The 26,827-nt window shown below is 41.0% G+C and overlaps 1 protein-coding gene across 1 annotated transcript in view; it reads left to right on the top strand.

The window, feature by feature from the left end:
- Positions 1–26,827, top strand: part of LOC145406408 (glutamate receptor-like) — an 88,609-nt gene that overhangs the window by 56,161 nt on the left and 5,621 nt on the right. Inside the window, exons 7-8 of the mRNA XM_080277568.1 lie at positions 25,667–25,818; positions 26,670–26,780. Coding sequence (XP_080133694.1) covers positions 25,667–25,818; positions 26,670–26,780 — 263 coding nt within the window. The remainder of the gene's footprint in view (positions 1–25,666; positions 25,819–26,669; positions 26,781–26,827) is intronic.

The following is a 26,827-nucleotide window of genomic DNA, read 5'->3' on the forward strand; positions in this document are numbered from 1 at the left end:
GCCTAATACCTATCAGCATTATTACTTAACAGATATATCAGCTTGATGATGCCCCTAAAAAATTAATTTCACTTATTGAGTTTAAATATTCTTTTTTGGGGGGTGGAGGAAAACTGCAATATATATATATATATATATATATGTGTGTGTGTGTGTGTGTGTGTGTGTGTGTGTGTGTATGTGTGTGTGTGTGTGTGTTGGTCAGAATATTCGCAGTCGTATTCGTAAATATCTTCATGTTTTTCGATATTCGCATTCGCATGTTGTCATGAAAAGTATTTTGCCACCATTGATAATGTAATTTTATTTATAAAGTTTATAGAAAACCATATAAAGAGTAAAAGCATGAGCTGAATGAGCTTTCTAGGCTAGTGATGCCAACCAAGCGGTTGTGCCAAGCTACCCCGGGTTGTTTGCTGCATTATACAGAGTTGCCAGATTCCCAGAAAATTCTGGGTTTCTCAAGATTTTTTTGCCTAGTGACAGAATTTCAGAATTTTTCATTAAAAAGTGGGCAACCTTCAGATTTTTATCTCATAACCAGGGAAAATGCTCTAAATCTCACGAATTTCTGAGAGAGAGAAAGAAAGAGAGAGAGAGAGCTTCTATCTGACGCGATGTGTTCTGGGTCTGTTGGAAGTTCATCCAGGAAGCATCTGATACCCCCAGGACCACCGCCGCTGCTTCATTGAGTGAGTTGCACTGAGTTCTTAGGTGTGTGTTGCGCACGTGCGTGTGTCCAGCGTTCCTGTGTCACGGACTCTCCTGGTTGCTGATAGCTTAATACAATTACAGAGCAGCCTTTACTGGGTCTGACTGAGAAGTATGGAAGTTAACAACAGCAGAATAACAGTGTCGTCAAGTGAGGTGTGGCAATATTTTGAAAATGTGTCCAAAGGTATTGCAAAGTGCAAACTGTGTAACCAAAACTATTCCAGAAAAGGAAGAAGAACCTCCAGTCTCAGAAATCATCTGAGCAGTAAACATCCAGAAGCTTATAAAGCTATGTTAAACAAAGCATGAGAACAAGAAAAGCAAGAAGAGAAGAAGATCTCCGACGCCGATGGTGAAAATAAAACAACAAATATTAGAAAGCTGCTTTGAGAAGAAAAAAGCATAGGATTCTAAGAACCCAATATTACTTGGTCTATATCAGTGGTTCTTAAACTTTTTAGCCTCCCCCCTCCGCCTCTGCATAATGTATAGGTCCCACGCCCCCTACCTCTGAAAATTTTAACAAATAGTAATAGCATTATATTGTGCATTTGCATACTATTATATACTTAATTGCTTATATGAGTATATGGATGAATGATAGTCATTTTCTCATTGCAGTTTAATTTGTTATTATGCACTGTACTGTATTTCAATTGTATCAATGTTCATAAAAAAAAAACAGGTAAAAATATATAGAATGAAACCAAATTTTAGTATACTTTTTTGATGATTACTGGTTAATATATTAAGCTACATTACTTATACACATCCACTATTAACGAATTACTAATTTATTTGATCTGAATGCAGCTATTGTAGTTCCATTTTCTTATTCTTGTTCAACCAGTTTCAGCATCATACAGATAATTTTGATAGTAATATAAAGAAAAATAATTACCCCAAAATCAATATGTTTTTACTCACTACAATTCATTGATCATTACTACATTTGAAATGATTACACATCCTCCTTAGTGATATATTTATCCATATTTATGGAGCATTGAGAAACAGGAGACAATACAATAAAACCGTATTTATTACTAATTCTTGTCACTGTTAGTACTTTAACAAGTACCTAAGAAAATCAGTGAAACAGTGGATTATTGCCAATGACCTTGGTGACTTGGTGGTACACCTCAGTGGGATGAGTGGTGCAGGTTCTTTTGGCCAACTAGTCGGAGAATATTTGGTGGTGTTTGGCTCAGTGCACATTGGAGATCACTCACCACATCAAGCTTGTTTCTTTGTTTTGTTTGGATTCCAACTAACGCTGCAAACCCTATAGCACACAAGTAAGTGGATGAAAGAGGGACAGTGACTTGTAGGATTCGCTGACTGATTTTCTTGTACACTGAAAGATATTTTAAATAAAACTTTTCTAGACCAAGACAGCTAAAATCATCCTATGCTAAAGAGTTAAACTTCAGTTCGAAGAACTCTTCCTTTAAGGCTTCTGGAACATCAACTATTTCCAAGGAAAAGGGGTTCCTTGCAAGACTGAATTCAAAAGTCCTGAAGCTGATGTTTGGAAATAATGATGGAACTCGTTTTCCAGTCCTTGAAGGCTATCCTCGATCTCGGTTTTAAGGCTGTCACTGAAGTTCTCCTCATTCACGATTTCATCCAGATGAGGAAGGGATGTTGTGTTCCTCTTCTGGATACGATGCTCCCACAGCAACGTCTTGACAATTAATGGTCGAACTGCATCATAGTGGGCAATCATAGTTTTATCTCTTCCTTGTAACTGCCGGTTCAAGACACTTGAGGCTTCAAAAACATCAGTAAGGAAAGCCAAGGACAAGCTAACTTCTTCTGAATTCAACGTGGTGAGGTAGCCATTTTTCTTAATATTCAGAAACATTGTTACCTCTTCTCGAAGCTCGTACAAATGCTCCAACATGTTACCCTTTGAGAGCCAGCACACATAAGTGTGAAAAAGCGTCTCAAGCTCTGTTTCTAAATTTTGACACAACTTCGCAAAAAGTCATGTGTTGACAGCATTGTGCTCATGGCCGTACTTTCTGGGGGGCTCGGGGGGCTATAGCCCTCCCAGTATTTTCTGTATACCAATTTGTCAGTATTTCAACTAATATTAAGGGCTTATAAGGCTGACCTTGAAAATAAAAAGGAAGAAAACTTTGAGTAGTTTTGTTGAAAATTCAAACATCCAGGTGTGTTTGATCGAATATTTCTAAAACTGATCCAAACTGACCATAAACTAAATCGTAATACTACCTACATATTGATTATTTCATCATTTCCAAAAGAATAAAGCAGGGTGGTATATTTCAACCTGAATCCTACCACAGGCGTGAAAGAACAATCTTGGTAAAGGTGCAGCATAGTGCAACAAAAATGTACAATGGCCAAGTTATTAAACTGAGTCACAGTTTGAGTTGAAAGTTCAGATTGGCAGAAAGTGAGGCCTTTTATTTAAACACCCACCTCCATCATTAAACATACATGCCTCACTAAACATCAGCTTTTAGGTAGAATCAAACTGAAAAATATCGAATGGTCTGCAAACTATGCATTGCGATTTAATTTTAAGATTGTAATACGGAGTTATATACATATGGTCTAGCCCCCCGCCCCCCAAAAATTCTGTTGAAAATTACGGGCCCTGGACTGCTTTATGTGGTTCACGATCTTCAGCATGATGCTGAGATGTTTCTGGACTTGCGAGGGCAGGATCTTTGTCGTCAAAGCCTGGTGATGTATAAAGCAGCACGTAGAAATTGCCGATGGAGCCTTCTCATTTACCTTAGTAATGAGGCCTGAGCAGCATCCCAGCATGGCTGGAGCTCCATCTGTGCACACACCAATCAATTATTCCCAGGATATGTCACGTTCTTGGAAAAAGTTAGACACAGCTCTGAAGGTGTCAGCAGCTGTTGCACTGGTCTCCACAGGGCAATAAAACAACATATCCTCTTCCAAGGACTCATTCCATATGAATCGTGTGTGAATTAGCACCTGAGAGCACTGAGATACGACTGTGGTTTCGTCACATTGGATTGCCAGCACTGGGGAAGACTTAACCTTGTCTACCGCTTGAGTTTTTATGCCATCTGCCATTTCATCAATCCAATACTTTACTGTGGAATCAGATAGTGAAATCTTTGCCAATTTGGATAACTTTCCACTGGAAGTAGTAATTTACACTAAGTAGGATGCAAGGCTTATGAAAGTTTCGCTGATGCTATGTGGATTTTTTGTTTTAGTTCTCATAAGAGATAATTCATACGATGTCTCCACATTTGCTAACTACTCTCGAAAAGTTCCCTTGCCGTCTAGTCTTTGTCTCTTAAGGCTGTCTCTCTTGGTTGCAAGATATGCTTCTGGCTTCCCTGCTAATTCTGGGTGGTTGCCAGTGAGGTGATGTTTCATTCTTGTAGGGCGCATGGCATCATTGCTCAGGGTTTTCAGGCATACAACACACTGTGGTACGTTGAAGTATCCCTTCATTAACCCGCCACGTGCCAGTGCCATTTTAAAACGGTCTGACATAATGCCACGGCCAGTGCCAGTGCCATTTTAAAATGGTCTAAAATAAAAAACTTCACTGTGACCATATTTTTCAAGATTCGTGGATAAAATTGGCAGGCATGTAAAGTAACTGTTCCTCTACCATCCCTCAGGCTGTCAAGGCCATACTCTCACTCGCTCCCCCACTCACGCTTGCTCTACCTCACTCTGCCTGTGTGCCTCACCCAGTGCTGTATGTAGTGAAGGCATTCTGTAGATATTTTCATGTAAGTGTAAGTTGTAAATATTTTCTTGTAAGTCTAATGATTATATAGTGAAGTCAAGTTGTAAATACCTTCTTGTAAGTGCCACGACTGTATGTAATGAAGTCAGGTTGTACCTATCTGAGTATGTATAAGATAATGCATTCACAGTGAGAAAGACACGCAAATTGCGATAGATGCTGAAGTAATACCTAATCAGAAAAGTGGACTGAACATTGCTATACCTTCCCAGCATAAATACCTGAGTATAACTTACATAGAAAACGGCTTTCTCCAACGTACAGTTGGAGAAATTTCCACGCGGGACACCGCGTACAAGGCAGCAGGAGCGGCAAATAATTTGATCTGGCAACAGTGTTGGGGGTAAAGGAGGGGTGGGACGTGCGGGGTAGGTGAGGGATTGGAGGGTAGTGGGGGGGTAGCTGTGTGGTGGGAGGGATGGGAGTGGGAGTAGCTCAGTGTTGGGGAGAGGTTTAGCAGCCATTTAATGTCGAAACATAATTTGCTTTGATTTTAAATGATTGTGTTTTTATGATAGAGGAACACACGAAGTAGCAGCAAGCTGTAAAGTGATGCTTCATGACAAGATGAAAAATTGTCAGTTCAGTGATCATGCAAGGCTGATATAAACACACAGGCATCACCAACACGTAACCTTATATAATGACTTGCTCCCCTTCGGTATCTATAACATCCCTATTGTAACACAGACTAATATCAGACGTTTACCTCAGATGCGTCTCGGAAAATTTGCTCATACATTCTTAATTGTAACGTAGATGTATAGTGTATGGAAGATAAAGTATATATAATATTCCATTTCTTCGTTGTTTCTGTCAACCATTAGTATTTTTTACCCCCAAAGGCATTAAAGTATGTCAGATTTTAAGACAAATGCATCTTTGTTAGCTGTCAATGTGAATTTGATATATTTCCTAAATCGTAAGCACATGCTGGCAACTTATCCCAAACTAATTTAAGCATAAACCAGACCTAGGTCTTTGTCCAACTCTCTCAGTTTATCTCACTGAGACTCAGAAGTATGTTTAGGATAATCATGCATTTGCATATGTGCATATGCAAATGCATAGTCTAACCTTTTATGAGCGTAAGTGCATATTCCTACTTTTTTGTTTATTTATACGGCATATCCTATTAATTTTCCTGGGTATTATAACTTCTACAACCTGTAATAATATTTAAAGTCATAATATCCATCAGATCACAGTGAAGTATATACTGCTTAATTGGCTGTGGTTGGGAAGGCCGTGACATGATGGTCAGTGGACAGCAGCTGAATGAGATGAATTCGTGTATCACCACTTGACTCACCAGAGTCTGAGACGCATGCATGGCCTGTGACACACACACACTCACACACACACGCACACACACACACACACACACATATATATATATATATATATATATTATAGGTGGTGGGGCGCTTGCCATCCACTCACTCGATGTAGTGCTGCTCTCGGGTGTCTGCCCTTTCCTCTCTTCCATCCTTCTTTCCTTCCATCCTCTTCTGTCTGTCATTCCTTCATTCTTTCCTTGTCCTAGAGCCAACTGACTTTACACTCCCTCCTCTGTTTTTCTTTCCTTCATTCTTTCCTCTTACTTCTGCCTGTGGGTGACTCTACGCTGAGTGACAAGCCAAATGGTTTCCTGTACACCAGGAAATACTAAGCTGGGTGGTAACCATATAACCAAATTTTGGCACCTGGTGGTTTAGTGGCCAATTAAGATGCTCCAATCGGATTGAGCCTGTGAAGGTTTATATCCAAGTGATGGTTGGGGTTTATTGCTCACGTAACGCCACTCAGGGATGAGTGAGGCTGGTCACTCTCATCTTAAACGTCAGAACCAACTTGCCTAGCCCCGGGGTCCTACGCTCCTCATGGGGCAACGTAGGATTGGATGATGGATGGATATATATATATATATATATATATATATATATATATATATATATATATATATATATATATACACATATATATATTGTTACGGAACAGAGAAAGATAACGTACACTTTAAGTGAGAACACGAAGAGTCACCACTGTCCCGCAAAGTTCCAGGTTCAAAACAAAAGAGTTAGGTAAAATTACAAGTTAAAGTTTAATGCTTAAATTAACAACAAAACATTCAGAACTCATAAGGATAATTTAATGGCAAATAAACAGGTTAAATATATGGTTAACTGCAATAGCCTCTATTAACACGAAATTAGCAAGAATAAATTTATCTAAGTCAGCCCTGATAAAATGAGATACCAGATAATACTCAGTGAATGCCAGATAAATAATTACAGATACAAACTATTATCAAAAATGACTGACAAAGAACCCCACACGAATCACAAAAACTTCACTAGGCCTACAAATTAAACTTATGCTATACAGTACAAGAAAAATACAACAGTTATACACAAATTACACACAGCTGCTAGATGGTTGGAGACTTCTTGAGCACTCACAATAATAATATCTGTACAGGGGAGGACAGAGATGTGAACAAAATGAGGAGCAGATCTAAGTGGCAATGATGCAGAGACTGAGCTCATTATATAGGGGCCGGCAGAGCCTGATACAACTTGTAAGAGGACGCGCAAATGAAAGCCATGGGGACATAGAGTTCACAATCCCGCACTGAAACAACAGAAATGACGACTTACTCTACTATAACGGTAGAAGGGGGGGACTGAGGCAGAACACGCTCGTGATCAAACATGCAGCATACTGAGCGTTAAAATTACACAAAGGATGATGAAATCATAGGCTATGTAACACCTCCCCACAAAGAAAAAGAAATTTACAAAGGAAATTTCTTATTACTCTAAAACAATCTGTCTAAAGTCTAGATAAGCAATCTGCAATAACATTTTCTTTCCCCTTGACATGTTGTATGTCTAATGAATACTCCTGAAGAAGTAGACTCCATCTTGTCAATCTCTGATTTTTATCTTTAAACTTACTAAGGAATTTCAGTGGGTTATGATCGGTATAAATGACTATGGGGTCAAAACCAGAACACAAATAAAATGAAAAATGCTGTAAACCCAAAATCAAGGCCAAAAGCTCTTTCTCAATAGTGGAGTAGTTCTTTTGAGGTGGAGTGAACTTCTTACTGTAGTAAGATACAGGGTGTTCAATACCCTGATCATCCTCTTGCAGCAAAACAGCCCCAGCTCCTGTATCACTTGCATCAACAGCCATCTTAAAAGGCTTAGCAAAATTTGGAGTAGCGAGCACTGGCTGACTTAATAGAATAGCTTTAAGTTTGTTGAAAGAGGATTCACAGTTATCGGTCCAGACAAATTTAACTCCCTTTTTCAGTAGGTCTGTAAGTGGTGATACAAGAATAGAAAAGTTAAGAACAAATCTCCTGTAATAACCTACCATTCCCAAAAATCTTTGTAGCTCTTTCCTACTTTTAGGTCTGGGAAGATCACTTATAACCTGAACCTTAGCTCCTGGTGGTGCAACATGTCCATCACCAATTACATACCCAAGGTACTGAACTTCAGCTTGACCAAACTCACACTTTGATAAATTAGCTACAAGATTAGCATGAACTAAACGGTCAAGAAAATTACTGACATGGCATAGGTGATCTTTCCAGTTGTCACTGAAGATTAATACATCATCAATATAAACAACACACCCTGCCAAACCCTCTGTTACAACATTCATGAGCTTCTGAAATGTGGCTGGTGCATTCTTCATACCATACGGCATTACAGAACATGCAAAAACCTTTCCTAGTGTTACAAAACATGAAATCTCCCTAGCACGTTCAGTCATAGGTACTTGCCAGTATCCCTTTAACAAATCAAACTTACTTATGTACCTAGCCTTTCCGATCTTGTCTATGCAATCTTCCACACGAGGGAGAGGGTAAGTGTCTGTTTTAGTTATCTGATTAACACGTCTGTAGTCAATGCAAAGCCGCTGTGACCCACCTGGCTTAGGGACCAGAGTGACAGGAGAACTCCACTCGCTCTGACAGGGCTCAATCATCTTGTGGTCCAACAGGTAGCCAAGCTCCTTCTGGATGAGAGGAACTTTCACTGGGTTCACACGGTAAGGAGGCAATTTAATTGGCTTTGCGTCTCCAACATCGACATCATGCATCAACACAGTGGTTCTTCCTGGAGTGGCACGGAACACTTGCGGGTACTCCTGCAGTAATGCCGAAAACTCCTGCCTTTCCTTGGGTGGTAGATGAGAAAGCTTAGTCTGGAGATCATTCATGATATCAGGATTCTTCCCCAAACTATCACTCAGGCTCATACTGCATGGGAGAGCTTCACTTGCAGACTCGGGTGGAACAGCTACAGTGCAGACTGGATTATTTTCGTCCCGCCTGTGATATAACTTTAGCATGTTGATGTGACATAGTTGCTTGCTCTTTCGACGATCTGGTGTGGCGATGACATAGTTGACATCACTGAGTTTCTTCTCCACGAAATAAGGGCCACTAAACTTGGCTTGAAGAGGTTGCCCATGAACTGGTAACAGAATCAAAACCTGATCTCCTGGCTGAAAGTGGCGTAACCTGGACTTCTTATCATACCAAGTCTTCATCTTCTCCTGAGCAGCTCCTAAATTCTCTCTCGCCAGCTGTAAAGCAGTGGACAGCCGTTCTTTGAACTTCATCACATACTCCAGCAGGTTGACGTCATCTTCCTCCGACAGCCAGCATTCCTTGAGTAACTTAAGGGGTCCTCTTACTTCATGGCCAAACAGTAGTTCAAAAGGTGGGAAGCCCAGTGATTCATTTGGAGATTCTCTTGCAGCAAACACAACGAATGGAAGACCTTTATCCCAGTCTTTCTGATGTTCCAAACAGTATTTCTTGAGCATCGATTTGAGTGTTTGATGATATCTCTCCAACGCTCCTTGGGTCTGGGGATGGTAAGCTGAAGACGTGATCTGGGTGATGCCCAACTCTTTCAGAGACTGCTTGAAAACGTTTGACATGAAATTACTTCCCCGGTCTGACTGTACCTCCTTAGGCAGACCAAACTTTGTGAAGAACCCCAGCATTTCCTTAACCACGTTCTTTGCTGAGATGTTTCTAAGTGGAATGGCTTCAGGATAACGAGTAGCCATGTCAATCATGGTCAACACATAAGAAAATCCTGAAGAAGTCTTAGGAAGAGGGCCCACAATATCCACCAACACACGGGTGAAAGGCGCCTCAAAAGGAGGAATGGGAACTAGAGGTGCAACCTTTTCGGTCTGATTACACTTCCCCACAACTTGACAGGTGTGACAAGACTTACAATACCAGGAAACATCCCTGAAGATACCTGGCCAGTAGAAGTGTTTCAAAATGCGTGCCACAGTCTTCCTCACTCCAAGGTGTCCTGCCAAACTGGAATCATGAGCCACTCGAATGATATCCTGCCTACAAACACGAGGGATGACAACTTGATGTACAACCTCCCATTCACAGTCGGCTGATGCTGTTGGGGGTCTCCACTTCCTCATAAGTACTCCTGACTTTACATAATAACAAGTAGAAGCACCAGCTGACTCTTCCTCACTGCAAGCAGAGTTAGCTAGACCTTTCAACTCAGGGTAAGCAACCTGCAACTCAACCAACTCTTGACGAGACAAATTATCAACACTACGGGGTACTGCCTCATCTGGTGAGTGGTCCAAATTAGCAAGAAAAGTGTCAGCTAGGATAACATCATCATCATCATTATCCTCTAAATCACCAGTAACTTTAGACTTAGCCCTAGTGACAGCACATGCAGGGAACACATCAGGGACATCACAATCCTGGGACGCAGCCACTGGCTCACTAGACAACTGAGGAGCTGGACACACTTGACTTCCACCAATATCATTTCCAAGTAAGAAAGTTACACCTGACATTGGGAGTGTCTCAACCAACCCAACCATAACAGCACCATTAACAAAACCAGACTCTAAATTCACTCTGCACAGAGGAACAGAGAAGTAATTATTCCCTACACCTTGTAAGATTACAGTTTCATCAGAGGAATTAACATTAGAGCCTAGAACACTGGTCAGCATAAGGGATTGGCAAGCACCTGTATCACGATATATTTTAACTGATTTCCTGTCAATACTGTCCAGAGGACTGACAAAACCATCAGACAGGAAATTAGCACATGAACTCTTGAGAGTGTCACCCACGTTACTGCTCAAAAGAGGAGCTCCATCATGAGAATTTAAGTTACCCCTCAAAGCAGGTTCAGTTAACTCAGTTAAAGAATTCTGGGAACTCTCAAGAGTGGACACTAGACCAATTGACTGAATATTTAAAGACTCCTTTTTGTTCACATCACGCTGTCTCCTGAAACATCTCTCCGTAGTATGACCAAGCTTACTATAATAAGTACATTTACTTTTCTGAAATCTAGAGGTGAAGCTGGTATTTACTTCCTGAGAAACATCATCCTTATTCTCTTTCCTGTTACCTGTACTCTGAGTAGAGGCAACGTACTTACTCTCAGCTTTCCCTTTTTCTTTAGAATATCTCTTGTGAGTGAGAACATACTCATCAGCTAAAACTGCAGCATCAGACAAATTATCTATTCTTTTCTCATCAAGATATAGGCTTACATCTTTACTAATACACCTTTTGAAGTCCTCCAGCAAAATCATCTGCTTAAATTTACCAAAATCAGAATCCACATTCTTAGAATTTAACCACTGCTCTAACAAATCTTCTTTGATTTTTGCATACTCAACATGGGATTGCTTATCTTGCTTGTAAGTTGTCCTAAATTTTACTCTATAAGCTTCAGGAACAAGCTCATAGGCCTTAAGAATCAAGCTCTTAACTACATCATAATTATCAGATTGATCCTGAGGCAAAGATGCATAAGTTACTTGAGCTTTACCGTTGAGAACAGTTTGAAGGAGTACTGGCCAATACTTTTTGGACCAATTAAAACCTGTAGCTACCCTCTCAAACAACTGAAAATACTTTGTTAAATCAGATTCATTAAAAGGAGGGACAAGTTTAACATTTTTAGCCACATCAAAATCATCAGAGCAAGATGATCCAGTTCCACCTTGTTTCATGCGATACTCATGGTCTGCCTGAATCCTGGCAAGCTCAATTTGTGCCTGAGCCCGTACCTCTGCCTCTTGAATACGAGCATTTGCCTCCTTAACATCAGCCTCCTTAGCACGTGCTTGAAATTCAGCTTCCTTCACACGAGCCTCCTGCAGGGCTAGCTGTAACTTAGCTAATTCAATCTGCGTTTGCTCATTTGGAGGAGTTACATTAACAAGCTTTTATTAATCATGCCAACAATTTGATCTTTAGAATGATGAGAGTGAACTGCAATTCCCAATTGTTGAGCAACAAGCTTAAGTTCATTCTTTGTTCTGTTTTCTATATCACACACTGTTTGCACATTTGACAAAAAATCTTTGGCTTCATCAAGTGTAGAAATAGTAGCCATCATGAATATATCACAGTCACAAAATATCAAACAATATCCTTATGATAATATCCTGAATATCCTGGTATGAGGTCGCCAAATTTATGTTACGGAACAGAGAAAGATAACGTACACTTTAAGTGAGAACACGAAGAGTCACCACTGTCCCGCAAAGTTCCAGGTTCAAAACAAAAGAGTTAGGTAAAATTACAAGTTAAAGTTTAATGCTTAAATTAACAACAAAACATTCAGAACTCATAAGGATAATGTAATGGCAAATAAACAGGTTAAATATATGGTTAACTGCAATAGCCTCTATTAACACGAAATTAGCAAGAATAAATTTATCTAAGTCAGCCCTGATAAAATGAGATACCAGATAATACTCAGTGAATGCCAGATAAATAATTACAGATACAAACTATTATCACACACACCACAAAGCCCGCCAGGAGACAGGACGTATGTGCTAGGCAATCCTTAGGTCCTGTCCTCCCCACTTACTATTTTTTAATCAGCCCATACCCCACTGACCGGGCTAATGTATGGCCCGGCCTGCAATAAAGTTGCAGGAAATCTTTGAACGAACGAACGAACTATTATCAAAAATGACTGACAAAGAACCCCACACGAATCACAAAAACTTCACTAGGCCTACAAATTAAACTTATGCTATACAGTACAAGAAAAATACAACAGTTATACTCAAATTACACACAGCTGCTAGATGGTTGGAGACTTCTTGAGCACTCACAATAATAATATCTGTACAGGGGAGGACAGAGATGTGAACAAAATGAGGAGCAGATCTAAGTGGCAATGATGCAGAGACTGAGCTCATTATATAGGGGCCGGCAGAGCCTGATACAACTTGTAAGAGGACGCGCAAATGAAAGCCATGGGGACATAGAGTTCACAATCCCGCACTGAAACAACAGAAATGACGACTTACTCTACTATAACGGTAGAAGGGGGGGACTGAGGCAGAACACGCTCGTGATCAAACATGCAGCATACTGAGCGTTAAAATTACACAAAGGATGATGAAATCATAGGCTATGTAACAATATATATATATATATATATATATATATATATATATATATATATATATATATATATATATAATATATACTACCGACCTTATATATTGTCGTCTGTAACTTCTATCTGCTGTGTCCTCTTCCTCCAGGCCTAACTGCCTTACTTCTTTCTCAATTCCATCTCTCTACCTAATCCTTTGTCTTCCCCTCGTTCTTCTCACTTCCACCTGACTCCTCCATGCCACCTTCACAGGATCAACTTCCTCCATCCTGGTCACATGCTCATACCACCTCAAACGTGCCTCTCTTGCCTTCTCCACAACTGACACAATTCCTGCCTCTGCTCTGATGTCATTATTCCTCCTCCCGTCTCTGTGACACTCCCATCAGTCATCGCAGCATCCTAATCTCTGTCTTCTCCAGCTGTTTCTCTTCATTCTTCCTCAACGCTCAGGCTTCTGCGCCATACAGCAATATAATAGCAACTTTTGGAAGATGGCTTCAGGCCATTCCTCCATCTACCTCACACACACCCCAAAGGGAGGCGCGTTCCCCAGTCTGGAAAGCTCTGGTTTACAGAAACACTGTCAACCGAGTGCTAACCCAACATAATCATTGGTACTGACACATTCTATCAGTGACGTTTTTTTCTCTTGGTTCAGTTAATAATATTTGTTTATCCAGACAAATGTTATAACGCTTAGTTCTAGATTGATGCATGAAGTTTATCAGAAGCTCAGTAGAATAGAATAGTTGGGCTGAGAAACACTTCTTGGTTAAATGTAATGGGACAAAATCAGTCCTTCCTTCGACCTAATTCCCAGAAAGAATTATTATTCAGCTATATTCTCCTCAACTGTAAGTTGTATGAGACAATAAGTATGTGAAATTATCTCTTAGTGTGTGTGTGTGTGTGTGTGGAAGGAGTGAGCGGAGAGAACTGCCTGCCAAAATTTAACGCGTTTGGGTGAGTGTGTGTAATTCACCGGGTCGGCCAGGATGATGTGATTGGCGTGATCTTCAGCTCATTACCCTCCAGGAAGAGAGCTGAGAGCTCATATAGTCCGATCTAGGGCAAGGTTGTGACCTTCACACACGCCCACAACCATTCCCTCCCTGAAGAGGAACAGTAACCTCCCACTTCGTTAGTGAAACTTCTCGCACCCTATTCGGCGCGAACCCCCGTCCTACTAGATGGCAGGCGAAAGCATTACCACTACGCCAGTTGTGTGTGTGTGTGTGTGTGTGTGTGTGTGTGTGTGTGTGTGTGTGTGTGTGTGTGTGGAGGCTGGTTAGAACAATTGCGTGGACGGGGCGACCGCTACTGCTAGCACATTTGTAGGTATTACATAATGAAAATTTCGTAAAACGTTAGGTGCATGCATAATTTGTAGCAATGCAAGTCTTTCATAGTGCTGGTAATTTTGTGTGAGTGTCGTGTGTATTTTGTCAAGTATATCACCATCTTTAATAGCGACATTATGTCCTTATTCATTTTGGATGACAACTGAAAAATAGTTTGATTGTATCTTATTCCTGCCAACCGAAAGGTTACCAGTGTGACTATGTAAGGTAATCTACCGCGTGTGTCAGAGAGAGAGAGAGAGAGATTATGTTCGTTTAATACTGTACACTTATAATCACGCACGTATGCACATAAGCATAAAGTTATATAGGCCTACTAAGATAAAAGGGATTGGCCCTAAGAAAGTGTTGACTGGAGTATGCTTAAATTTATAGTCTGGTACGAAGGCCAGGCTCATCCATCCGTAAGCAGGGTAAGTGCCTATACGACTATTGAAAAGGATAACAAATTACACCGTCAGTCTAAAGGATGTATTTTCCTTATTCTGCCAGCGTTCGGTCTGAAGTTAACTGTAGTTGTCTTATAAAAATGTACAATGGACTATTACAGGATGTTAGATTCGGAATTCAATACAAGTTGCAATGCAAATTACAGTATCTTTGTTAAGCAACTTGCATGAGAAGCAGCTGAAGTCAGTTCTAAATATTTATAAATTCTCAGTCAACAATAGGAAGCTTTCCGATGAGGGGACGGAATAACGGAGGCGAAGGATAAGGTTATGCAATGGCGATACCTGTTTGCTTAGGTACTGAATTTGTTCCATCAGATACTGAACCATCATTAGCAGCTTGTTGCCATTACCTTTTATTATTAATAGAAAAATCGTATTGGAATGATTATTTACGCAGAGTTTGTTGGCACCCTAACACTCGCCTACCCTCACCACCACTCCTCCTCTCCTACATCACTCACCTTCCCAGCAACTTCCACCCCCTGCTTCACCCCCAGCACTGTTACCAGATCACTTCTGTCTGTCGCTGCTGCTGCCATCTACACTGTGTCCCGAGTGGAAATTTCTCCGACTGTACGTGGTGAGCGTGAAAGAGCGGCTATACCTGTAAACGAGTAGGCAGGATTCAATAAAACTCATTTCCGAGCCTCGGTGAGCATTTTAATGGTGAAATTCGTTGTTTCCATATCAAAATCTATCATTTTGCCAAAAAAGAAAGGTCGAAAAATGGCCGGCACTGGGGTGACCCATAGGGCTAAAAATAGCCAGCACGCGGCGGGTTAATGATGTGAAGCCGTATCTGAGGTACTCTTCATTGTATTTCCTGTAGTCTATTTGACTGACTTGTGCACCTGAGATATATGGGGCACGTTGATTGTGCTTGAGTTGCGGCTGCTGATTGGCGACCAACGATATCATTGAAGTAAATGCAGCAATATATTGTAGTGCAACATGCGGACGTAGGTGTACACCGTGAGTGGATATTATAGTGCAATATGCAGACGTAGGTGTACACCTTGGGTAGATAATTTACTTCCAACGTCACTCATCGTTTTATAAAACTTTACTTTCTTTGTTAACAGTACTTTTTAAGCAAGTTTTGACCTCTTTTGCTTCGGAAATTATTCCATATTTAAACTGGCTTCTTATATTGCAGGCAATTTAAGAATATAAATATGTGTTAAATTAGGAAGAGCTGTAGATTTATATCATCGGCGACCAATCAGCAGCCATGAATCAACACACCCTACTCGCCTCATACATCTGACCTGCACAGGTCAATCAAATAGGGTATAGTTTTCCTTTGCTGAGCCATTTTGTTCCAAAGTTCTGTGAAAAACAGTAGAGCAAAACAGAAGGTACTGATTGTGTCATTATATTTATGGTATTCAGAGCCCTTGATTATAGTAGAGGAGTATACAAATAAGTATTGCACACAGAATATATATATATATAGTACCAGCCGTCGCTCAGTGGGTTAGAGCGCTCCGCTCTGACCGGAGGGTCGGAGGATCGAATCCACCCAAGGGTCATTGGTAGACATCAGGAAGGGCATCCGGTCATAAAATGCTACACGCTTCAGTCCAAAAGTCCTCTACACAGGGGCAACGCCTTAGCCCTTCGGGGATACCTGGCGTAAGACCAATTTATATATATATACTGTATATATATATATATATATATATATATATATATATATATATATATATATAATCAGCTTTTTTTAAACGTAATTACAGAAATTACGTATTTATTTTGCATATCGGGGACATAGGAAGCCCCGAATAAAAAACCTCCTCCTCCTCCTACTACTACTAGTAATAATAATAATAATAATAATAATTCAACTGTTACTGTATAGGTAACCAACTAACACAAGGCCCCAGTTAAATGACTATTATATCAGGTGAAATAATGACAGCGTACAGTACATACGCTTAAATTGGTAACTCATACAATGATCTGAAGAAATTTTGCTGCTTGTTTACGCGTCACACACAAAATTTAGATTTCTAATACTGTACATAAGTTTCTTGTCAAGTATTAACATTCAATTTGGAAACAACGTTATCTAAAAATAGTAATAAAGTTAGAATGGAATAAACAGTAAACACACGAAGCAAAACTACACTAAATACATTAAAAGTAATGCAGATATCTCAGAATTTACTAGCAGTTGAAATAAATGCAAGACTGAAATTTCCCATTACCTTGTCTGGCAAATTCTACTACTTTCAGTAGTCCGGATGAGCTGTCGGGTACAAGAGGTGCTCAGTTCCTGAGCAAACGTTTCTCTGACCGCTCGTGCCCCAATCACTGGTCTAGATGGTCATGTTGCTGAAATGATAGTCATGGATGATTTGGCATTTTCACATGCTGAAGAAATCGCTCTCGTACATTTAATGCAAGAGGCAGCGCCACAAAATCCACTGGGACATCACAAGTACTACAGAGACCTACTTTGTGATGATATATATAATCTTGTTGAAATAAAGTCTCTGAGTCCATCAAGACAATGAAAGAAACTACCAAATTAACATTGACAACTGATGAATGGTCAGATACTGAATCTGGTGTTTCTTTTCTTATTGACAAGTCATTTCACTGACAAGGAGTTCAAGCGTCAAAATTACATTTAATGTGTACAATCACTCTCTGAACGCCACACCGGAGGATACATGAGTAAAGTATTCAACTTGATTCTTGAAAAATGGGGCATTTCCTCAGACAATGTTCAGTGTCTCATTAGAGATGCCGGTGCTTTATATAAAAAGCACTTTTTCTTACTGCCATCAGCAACACAAACCGTACTTCCCATCAACAGCATCTCGCGGTCAGGCATGGCATATCTTCACAAATAACAATTACAGACCTCCTGTCTAAATGCAGGTCTATAGACACTCACTTCATATGTCCAGCCATGGCAAAAGGAGAATTAAAGGAAATTCAACTCGAAATAAATGCTTCTCAGTTATTAGTGATGCATGATGTTTCCACTCACTGGAACAGCACGCTGCAGATGATAGAATCTTATGGAGCCACTTTGCTTATGTGCGCGAGAAAACTCTAAAATCAAGTCACCTCCTGATGAAGATGAGTCCCATCTAACAAACTGCATCACCGTTCTCCAGCTGTTGGAGGGTACTACCTAGAAATCCAGCAGCTTCTCAACATCGATATCTGAAGTAATACCTTCTGCACACTGACAGTGGAAATCAAGTCACTCACCGATGCAAGACTTGACATAAAGAACTTGAGAAAAAATAATGGAAGAATTCTCGAAGAGGTTTGATTCAGAAGAACTAGGAAGTAATGACACGTGCGCTGTGGCCATATTTTTGGTCAGCATATAAGGGCGATTTTTTTTTTCATCCGAATTAGTGAAGAATAGCATCGCCCGTTTGCCCGAAGAAATTCGTTCGAGAGCTCAAAAAGAAATGAAGCCAAGAAACCCAAACTTTCTGATGCATCTCAAGTTTCTAAATAATCTGCAAGCAAAGCTTTTACTTCAGCGCTTAATGTAATCCTTTCATCAAACTGTGATGATGATGATTAGCTGCTTTTGCAGCAGAATCAACAGACGTCAAAAATCATCAACCAGTACCACAAACAGAAGCCCATTGCTGTAGCTGGAGATCCCTCGACTTGGTGGTGAATGCCACAGTCTAAGTAATATATAGTCGTCTCATGCGCAGGTGGATGACGTCATGAGGATGACGTCAGATGGCCTTCCACAGAAAACGAAAAGTAAAGGGATAACTCAAGTGTGACAAGTATACCCTGTTCATTCAGCTCCACTGGCTAGAGCCAAGAAACGTTTGAATTAAGGCTGCTCATTGGTTTATGCAACACTGTGGAGCATGGTAAATCTACAGCTCTTCTTATTTTAACATATATTTGTAATCTGCTTGCAATATAAGCAGCCAGTTTAAATATGGAATAATTTCCAAAGCTAAAGAGGTCAAAGTTAGCTTAAAAAGGTTACCATTATAAAAAAAAAAAAATTAAAGTTGATTATAAAATTTAATAACACGATGAGTGACATTTGAAGTAAATGCAGACATGTATTATATCACAACATGCGGACGTACATGTACACAGTGGTTGATAATAATATTCAAACGTCACTCATCATCTTATAAAATTTTATAATCTTTAATTTTCTTTGATAAAGGTAAACTTTTGAATCTAATTTTGACCTCTTTAGCTTCGGAAATTATTCCACATTTAAATTGGCATGTTTTCAAATGCCTCACGTCTGAAATTCCCACACGAGTGAGAAGAGACTGATGGGAGACACATGTCATCCCCACCGCCGCCCCGAGCAAACTGACGGCCGTGGGAGTCTGGGACCCCGTGACGTCATGCGCGGACTGCTCCAAAATTTGAACCAAGCGTGAGATGACTGTATATTACTTAGGCTGTTGAATGCATAAAGAAACGTATCCTATTCTCTCCCAGTTAGCCCGGACGTTATTGGCTTGCTCTCCATCAAGAGTTGCCAGCAAACGACTCTTCAGTGGTGCCGGTCTGATATGAAAAAAATCATTCCAGCCTAAAACAGCGACAAAGTATAAACTACAGTCAACATAGCATACTAATACATACAATTCCTCTTTCAGTGGATGGAGGTTGGGGGAAGAGGTTGGTGGAATGCATGTAAGAGTTGGATCCCTCATCACGGTCTCATAGAAAATTAATAGAAATTTGTTCATTCAATTTTCTGTGGCTGAAAATTACAATGAAATCGTACAAAATAATATGAATAACTCACGTTTCTATGTCATCACACAGAGTATTCGCATTCGTTTTCGCGAAAATTTAAAACTCATATTGGCATTCACATTTACATTCATGAATGTTAAAAAACATACATGCGGACCATCATATATATATATATATATATATATATATATATATATATATATATATATATATATATATAATTTTGTCGGAGTATAAATAGTTATTGTCCTGACTGTAATACAGTTACCTGTGATAATATGAAAGTATATTAGTATACCGATTTTTGGTGCGTTAAAAAAGAAAATTGGAGCGGCTGTTATAGAGATAATTATTAACCTTCAAATCTTTAAACTTTTTTCCCCAAACTCTGCTTATGGCTGGTTGGACCTTCCTTCAGCGAATGCCTGCTATAATGTTCCCACCACCAATGCTGCTGTTATACAGTGCTCATCTTCCCTCGGTCCCATGGTCCTGCCCTCTTCTGCCTCCCATTGGCATTCTAGATTCCCACCACCCAGTTCCACCTATTCCACCCATTACACACACACACACACACACACACACACACACACACACACACACACATACTGAATTTTTAAGAGAAATCTGTTACCACAATTAACGCCACCCATCATTCAGTGCTCACATTCACATGGTGCCCTCTGTTAGTCCTCCCCCACCACCCGCCACTATCTTATCTCTTTCCACTCACTCCTTTCTGCCCACCCAACTAGTTTTTAAAATCTATTTGCACCTTACCAGTTTTTTTTTTTTTATGCAAGAAAGAAGGAACCAAAGGCCAGGGGCCCGCAAACCGTTCCTTCCAAGGAAAAAAAAAAACAATACAAAAGAGAGCCAAGTTCAAAATCCGTTCATTTCGAGATGCCTGGACACACTGCGTTTGAAAGACTGGAGATCATAGGAAGTAGGAAATACAGACAAAGGGAGACAGTTCCAGAGTTGACCTGTTGCATAAATGAAAGACTGGGAATAACGGTTAACTCTTGCATTAGAGAGTTGGACAGAAAAGGGATGAGAGTTTGTTGCTAGACGGGTGCTCTGAGCCCGTCGTATAGGTGGAGGGATGCAAGCAGACAGATCAGAGGAGCAGTGGCCATTGATGTAGCGATAGAAAAGAGATAAATATGCAACATTGCGGCGAAGAGATAGAGGTTGAAGGGAGCCAGTAAGAAGAGGAGAGTTGATGAGACGAAAAGCCTTTGACTCCACCCTATTGAGAAGAGCTGTATGTGGGGAGCCTCCCCACACATGAGAGTTTTACTCTACACAGGGGCGAATAAAACCCGTGTAAAAAGTCAACAAATGTGCAGGGGTAAAGAAGGTACGGAGTCGGCTTAGCACACCTAATCTCTTGGAAGCTGATTTTACAAGAGATGCAATATGATCTTTCCAAGACAAGCCCCGAGTGAATGAAACCCCAAGCATGTTCAAGGATGATGCAGGGTTGAGCTGGATGTTATTAAACATTAGTGGGTACTCGTGTGGAAGATTATGTTGGGTTGATAGGTGTAAAAACTGAGCTTTTGATGCATTCAAAACAACCAGATTATTTTTACCCCAGTCGGACATACGAGCCAAGTCAGACATTAGGTTTGGCATAGCCTCATTGCTTATCTGTTGAACTAACTGGTGAGATGGACGTTGCAGGAACCGAATAGAAAGGTGAAGGATGGAATCATCAGAGTACGGGTGGATAGGGTTAGATGTACAGCTTAGAAGGTCATTGATGAATAAAAGGAAGAGAGTCGGTGATAGGACAGAACCCTGAGGAAGACCACTGTTGATAGATCTAGGAGAAGAACGATGGCCGTCTACAACAGCAGCTATGGTATGACCAGCAAGGAAGCTAGAGATGAAGGCACAGATAGAGGGATAGAAACCGTATGAGGGCAGTTTGGAAATTAAAGATTTATGATAGACTCGATCGAAAACCTTTGAGATGTCAAGTGCAATGGCAACGCTCTCGCCAAAGTCCCGAAAGGAGGATGACCAGGAGTCTGAAAGGAAGGTGAGAAGATCGACAGTGGAGCGTCCCTCACGGAACCCATACTGACGATCAGAAAGAAGGTTGTGATAGGAAAGATGTTTTACTTTTTTTTTTTTTGGTTAAGAATTGACTCGAAATCTTTTGAGGCACAGGATGTTAAAGCAACTGGACGATAGGTAGAGAGCTGGGAATGGTCGCCCTTCTTTGGGACTGGCTGAATGAGAGCAAACTTCCAGGAAGAAGGAAAGGTACAAGTTGACAGATAAAGGCGAAAGAATTTACCTAGGCTGGGTGTAACCACAGAAGCACAGTTCTGGAGGACAACAGGAGGGACTCCATCAAGCCCATATGCCTTGTTAGTATTAAGGCCAGTGATAGCAGAGAATACATCAGCTGAAGAAATTTTAATGTCAGCCATGAGGAGATTGCCTACAACATTTATCTTCACAACATATAGGCTACATTCACATCATTTTTCACTGCCCACCATCTCACCAGCACATCCCATCTCCTATGCACTCGTCCCACTCATTTTACGAATCTGTTGTGATGATTACCATAATAATTACCTCCCTACTGCCCGCCGACTTATAACTTTCATATGTACAGGATGTAATGTACTTCTACCATCGTCCCCAAATATCCAGGATCTTATAGTCCATCCTGTTCACCCCTTTCATTCCTGAAAGATTTAAATCTGTATATCACAGTAACCTTGCATTGACAGGGTTGATTTTAGCATTGCTGCGAGAGGCAAGACCTGAATCAATTTTTGTTGAGCAAAATCGACGTGATGAAGCTGAACTTAGTTAAAAGAACTTAAACTGACAGAACGAGCCCTGAACTGGCGTGCATCCATCTCAGCATGACTAAAATAAAACAAGAATACGTAACTCACAGAGCGCATACGTCCGCCAACTGATATGCCAGACTACTCAGATCACCATCAAAATTTGATCAACTGTTCCTTGGTCGATGATCCATAATTCCAAAAAATTTAATTGAAATCCATCATCTGATCTTTGAGATATTTTCTGGATATACACACAAAAAACATTGTTGAACCGGATTCTGCTTCAGATCTCCACCCAAATTTAATCACCTCTTCTTTCGCCCATGATCCACATATGCACAAAATGTCACTGAAATCCATCAATAAATTTTAGAGTGGAGAAACAAGCATACAGACAGGGGTGAATACATAACCTCCTCCAACTCTGCGGAGCTAATAAAACTATACCCTATTTGATCGACCTGTGCAGCTAAGATATATAGAGCGAGTAAGGTGTTTGAATCGCGGCTGCTGATTGGCCGCTGATGATTTAAATCTACAGCTCTTCCTATTTTAACACATACGGTATATATTTATATTTTAAATTCCCTACTATATAAACAACTAGTTTAAGCATGGAATAATATCTGAAGCTAAATTAGGTCATAATTAGCTTAAAAAGTCTGTTGTTAACAAAGAAAATTAAAGTTTATTATAAAGTGTTATAAAACGATGAGTGACGTTTCAAGTAAATTATTCACCCACGGTGTACACCAACGTCCACATGTTGCACTTCATCCACCAACGGTGTACACCAACTTCCACATGTTGCACTGTATCCACCCACTGTGTACACATACGTCCGCATGCTGCCCCACAATATATGCCTGCATTTACTTCAATGACATCATCGGTGGCCAATCAGCAGCCGCGAATCAAACACCCTCTACTTGCCCTATACATCTCAGCTGCACAGGTCAATCAAATAGACTACAGTGATCATCTCATCTACGTATTTTGTCCCATGGAGCTATTTTTTACTCTGATCCATTGTCCTCCATGAACCTAGTTTCTCCATTGGACTTTTGTTTTTTATCTGTCCTACTCTTGGCAAAGGTTTCTGGGCCTGTCCTTAGGCCCAGTACTCCTACACCTCCACATGTCACCATTTCGGCGCTAACACCCACCGTCCATATTGAATACATGCTAAGGCTGTCTCATACAGGACTGATGTATTAGTATTAGCTGGGGTATCTTTACAACATGTCGGCAGGTCTTCTGTTAGATCAATAAAGTCTGCATTATGAAATTCAAATCCTTAAACTGTTCCCTGTCCTAGCCGGGAATTGAACTTGGGTCCATTAGGACTGCTGGCCGCCTTTCTACCGGTTCAGCCACCGTCTCCCCCCAGAACAAACCAATTTCCATATCAACATATTTTTCCTTCATGCACCTACGCTCCTCCATGAACCTGCTGTCCCCAAAGAGAAAGTTACTGCCTCATGAACTTACTTTCTTCCATGAACCAGTTTCTTCCAAGGACTTTTTTTTTTTTTTTATGGACATTTTTCTGCATGAACAAAATTTCCACCATGGGCTTATTTCTCCCGAGGACCTGTTTTGTCTGAGGGGCTTCTTTTCAGTAATGGATCTATTTCTCTCCATGGATCTATTTTTCTTCCTTGGATATATTTTCCCTCACGTCAGCTACGATCCTCGTTTGCCCATTTTCCCCATGAACCTATTTATGCTAACCGGATCTGTGTTCTTCATTAACCAATTATCCCCATGGAACAATTTTCTCATCATGAGGTTCACCAGATCTCCTCATGGATCTATTTTCCAACCTTTACTGCGCATTATACTTACATTTTCACATGGACCCATTTCCTCTAAAAAGATATCACAGACGGACCTCTATTTGCACATGGACCTACTCGTATTCCAAGCATGGATATATTTTTCCCACAGAACAGTTATTCCCCAATAAACCTATTTTCCCCCATTTAGTCACCCACTTACCCATACCACTAGCCACTCACTCAGTGTAGTAACTGCATCCTCTGGTTCGTTCCAAGGGAAGTCACATATTCGCCTACTAAAAAAGCCCACCCACCCTTTATGCCCACCAACTCTCCCACAACGCCCCTCACCCCATCTTCTGGTTTATTCCCCGGGAAGCCACACATCCACCCACCCACTGAAATAGCCTGCCCACTCACTATGACCACCTAGCCACCCAAAAAAGTCCACCTACTCTTCCACAGAGCCCCTCCCCACATCTGTGTGACCAACCAACCGACTCTGCACAAGCTCACTTAGTATACCCACCCACCCACCCTCTACCCAGCCCAGTCCACTCACCATACTCTGTCCCACACTCCACTCACCTCACTCAATTCGACAACCACTTTGGCCTTGACACCCACCCACATCACCCACGCCACCCACCTATTCCACCCACTCCACCCACCCACCCCACCTGTCCACCCACCCTACCCATCCCCTTGTGCACCCTCCGACCCATACACCAACCCACCCTACCCATCCATCCACCAAGATACCCAACCAACCACCAAACTTGGACACCATAAAATGACTTGCAATTTTACACACACACACACACACACACACACACACACACACACACACATATATATATACTTGCACGCATGCACGAGCATTAGAATAGCTGCTTTTATAGTACAGATGACTAGAATCTATCTAGACTTACCTGAATAGATGTGATTGGGCCTAACTTGACCTGACTGAGCTCAGCTGGATGAGTAAGTCCTGAATGGACGTAACTGGACCTGAACAGGAGAAATGAATCTAACCTGGCCTGAAATCACCAGGCTGAACTTATCTTGATGTGATGGAGCTGAATGGAGTATGATGGACCTAAATTGTCCTCGATGGACCATGTTTGATTTGGTTTATGTAAGCTGATTAGGTGTGGCCAAGCCAGGTGTTATTGTTCTGGGGACAGAAAGTTTATTGATTTGAATTAAAATCATTTGCAGTTTTGAGTCTTCCCTGCAGCAACCTAGTCGTCGAACCCACAATCAAATTGTGACATTGGTGATGGAAAAGGATGCCTTCACGTGGTGGAATCAGTGTGACGGAAGGGCGGGGGGAGAGTTATCTGGTTGTACAGATGTCCCTCAGTTCTTTCCCTCTCCCCAAAATGAGTATGGTGGGCTGAAGGGGGACAGCTTTATTCTATAATCCATTAGGTTCACGTGTCAGATGAACTTAGGAAAACACGAACAGTACAATAAGACAGACATTCAACATTTGCCAGGTTCAGTCTACCTCCCGACTGACCTGCATCTGTCTCTTTTATAATAAAAGTCCGTATTTCCTGCAGGAAGCTACGAGTGGGATTCGTAAGGAGGTGTTTGAGGGTCACTCCGGTACGTTCCAGGACTGTTGGGCAGCACGCAAGGGCATCGCCAATGGGGAGTTTGCCGCCATCTGTGACAGGACCACCATGAAGAAGGCAATGTCATGGGATTTTAGGTGAGCTTGATTACTCTCTCTCTCTCTCTCTCTCTGCTGACGAAGCCTTCATGACAGTGCGTGTGACTGGGCCCACAAATGGGAGGAGTATGTTAGATCTTGTGTTCATCACCGAAGACGACCACTTTTCCAGCTTGATTGTAGACTTAGCATTAGGGGAAAGTGACCATAATAGGTGGTATTACTGAGGGAGTGCTGGAAATGCGTCTGGAAATAAGGCAGAATGTAAATGAGTCCTACTGACCATTCAGAGACTGATTTATGGCACAGCAGACAAAGTTTGTGTTTAAAGCCAGAATGATCACCATTGTCCCAACCAAAGTATTTCACACGTGAAACAACGGCAGCAATTACGAAAAGAAAGGTAGTGTACTGCAAAATCGGAGACACATATACTCTAGTAGTCCAAAATGGATGCAACCATTTGTATAGGAGGAAGTCACTTGTGGACAGGGTAAAGTGCAATGAAGAACTCCGGATATCATCCTAATGAAGGCAAAATTCCAAGGAGTTTTTTGGTTGTGTGAACAGCAGAAACCCGATAAGGAGCAAGATTAGGCCGTTGTTTGTTGAAAAAAGGGTTTTCCGAAACTCTAATCATGATATAGCAGACATTCTGAACTCCCCTTGTCATCAGTGTTCACTAGAGATGATGAAATGCAAAGAGATGAGAGAAGAGGGTATGAGGGATAAGGGTAGGATACAGACACGTTTAAGAGATGAGCAAAGGATTCAAAAGCAGGATAGATATGTGAGGCAAGGGGTTAATAGGTGATAAAAAAGGCAAGGGTAGGAGACGAAACAAGAACAGGTGAGAAGATCTAACTCCTCCCTGTCTCTTTCCACCTCAGCACCAGCGGACAGTGCCACTTGTATATCTCCAGTGAGAACGTGTACAGCAACATCATCATCGCCATGGCGTTCAGGATCAATTCTACGTATAAATCTTCAGCTAATCGCATGTGAGCCCGTTATTTTGTTCTGATGATTTTATTTAGCTTTGGAGACC

This window comes from Coenobita brevimanus, chromosome 8, assembly GCF_032717465.1.
Source record: "Coenobita brevimanus isolate Jiangsu-jjx chromosome 8, ASM3271746v2, whole genome shotgun sequence".
NCBI lineage: Eukaryota > Metazoa > Arthropoda > Malacostraca > Decapoda > Coenobitidae > Coenobita > Coenobita brevimanus.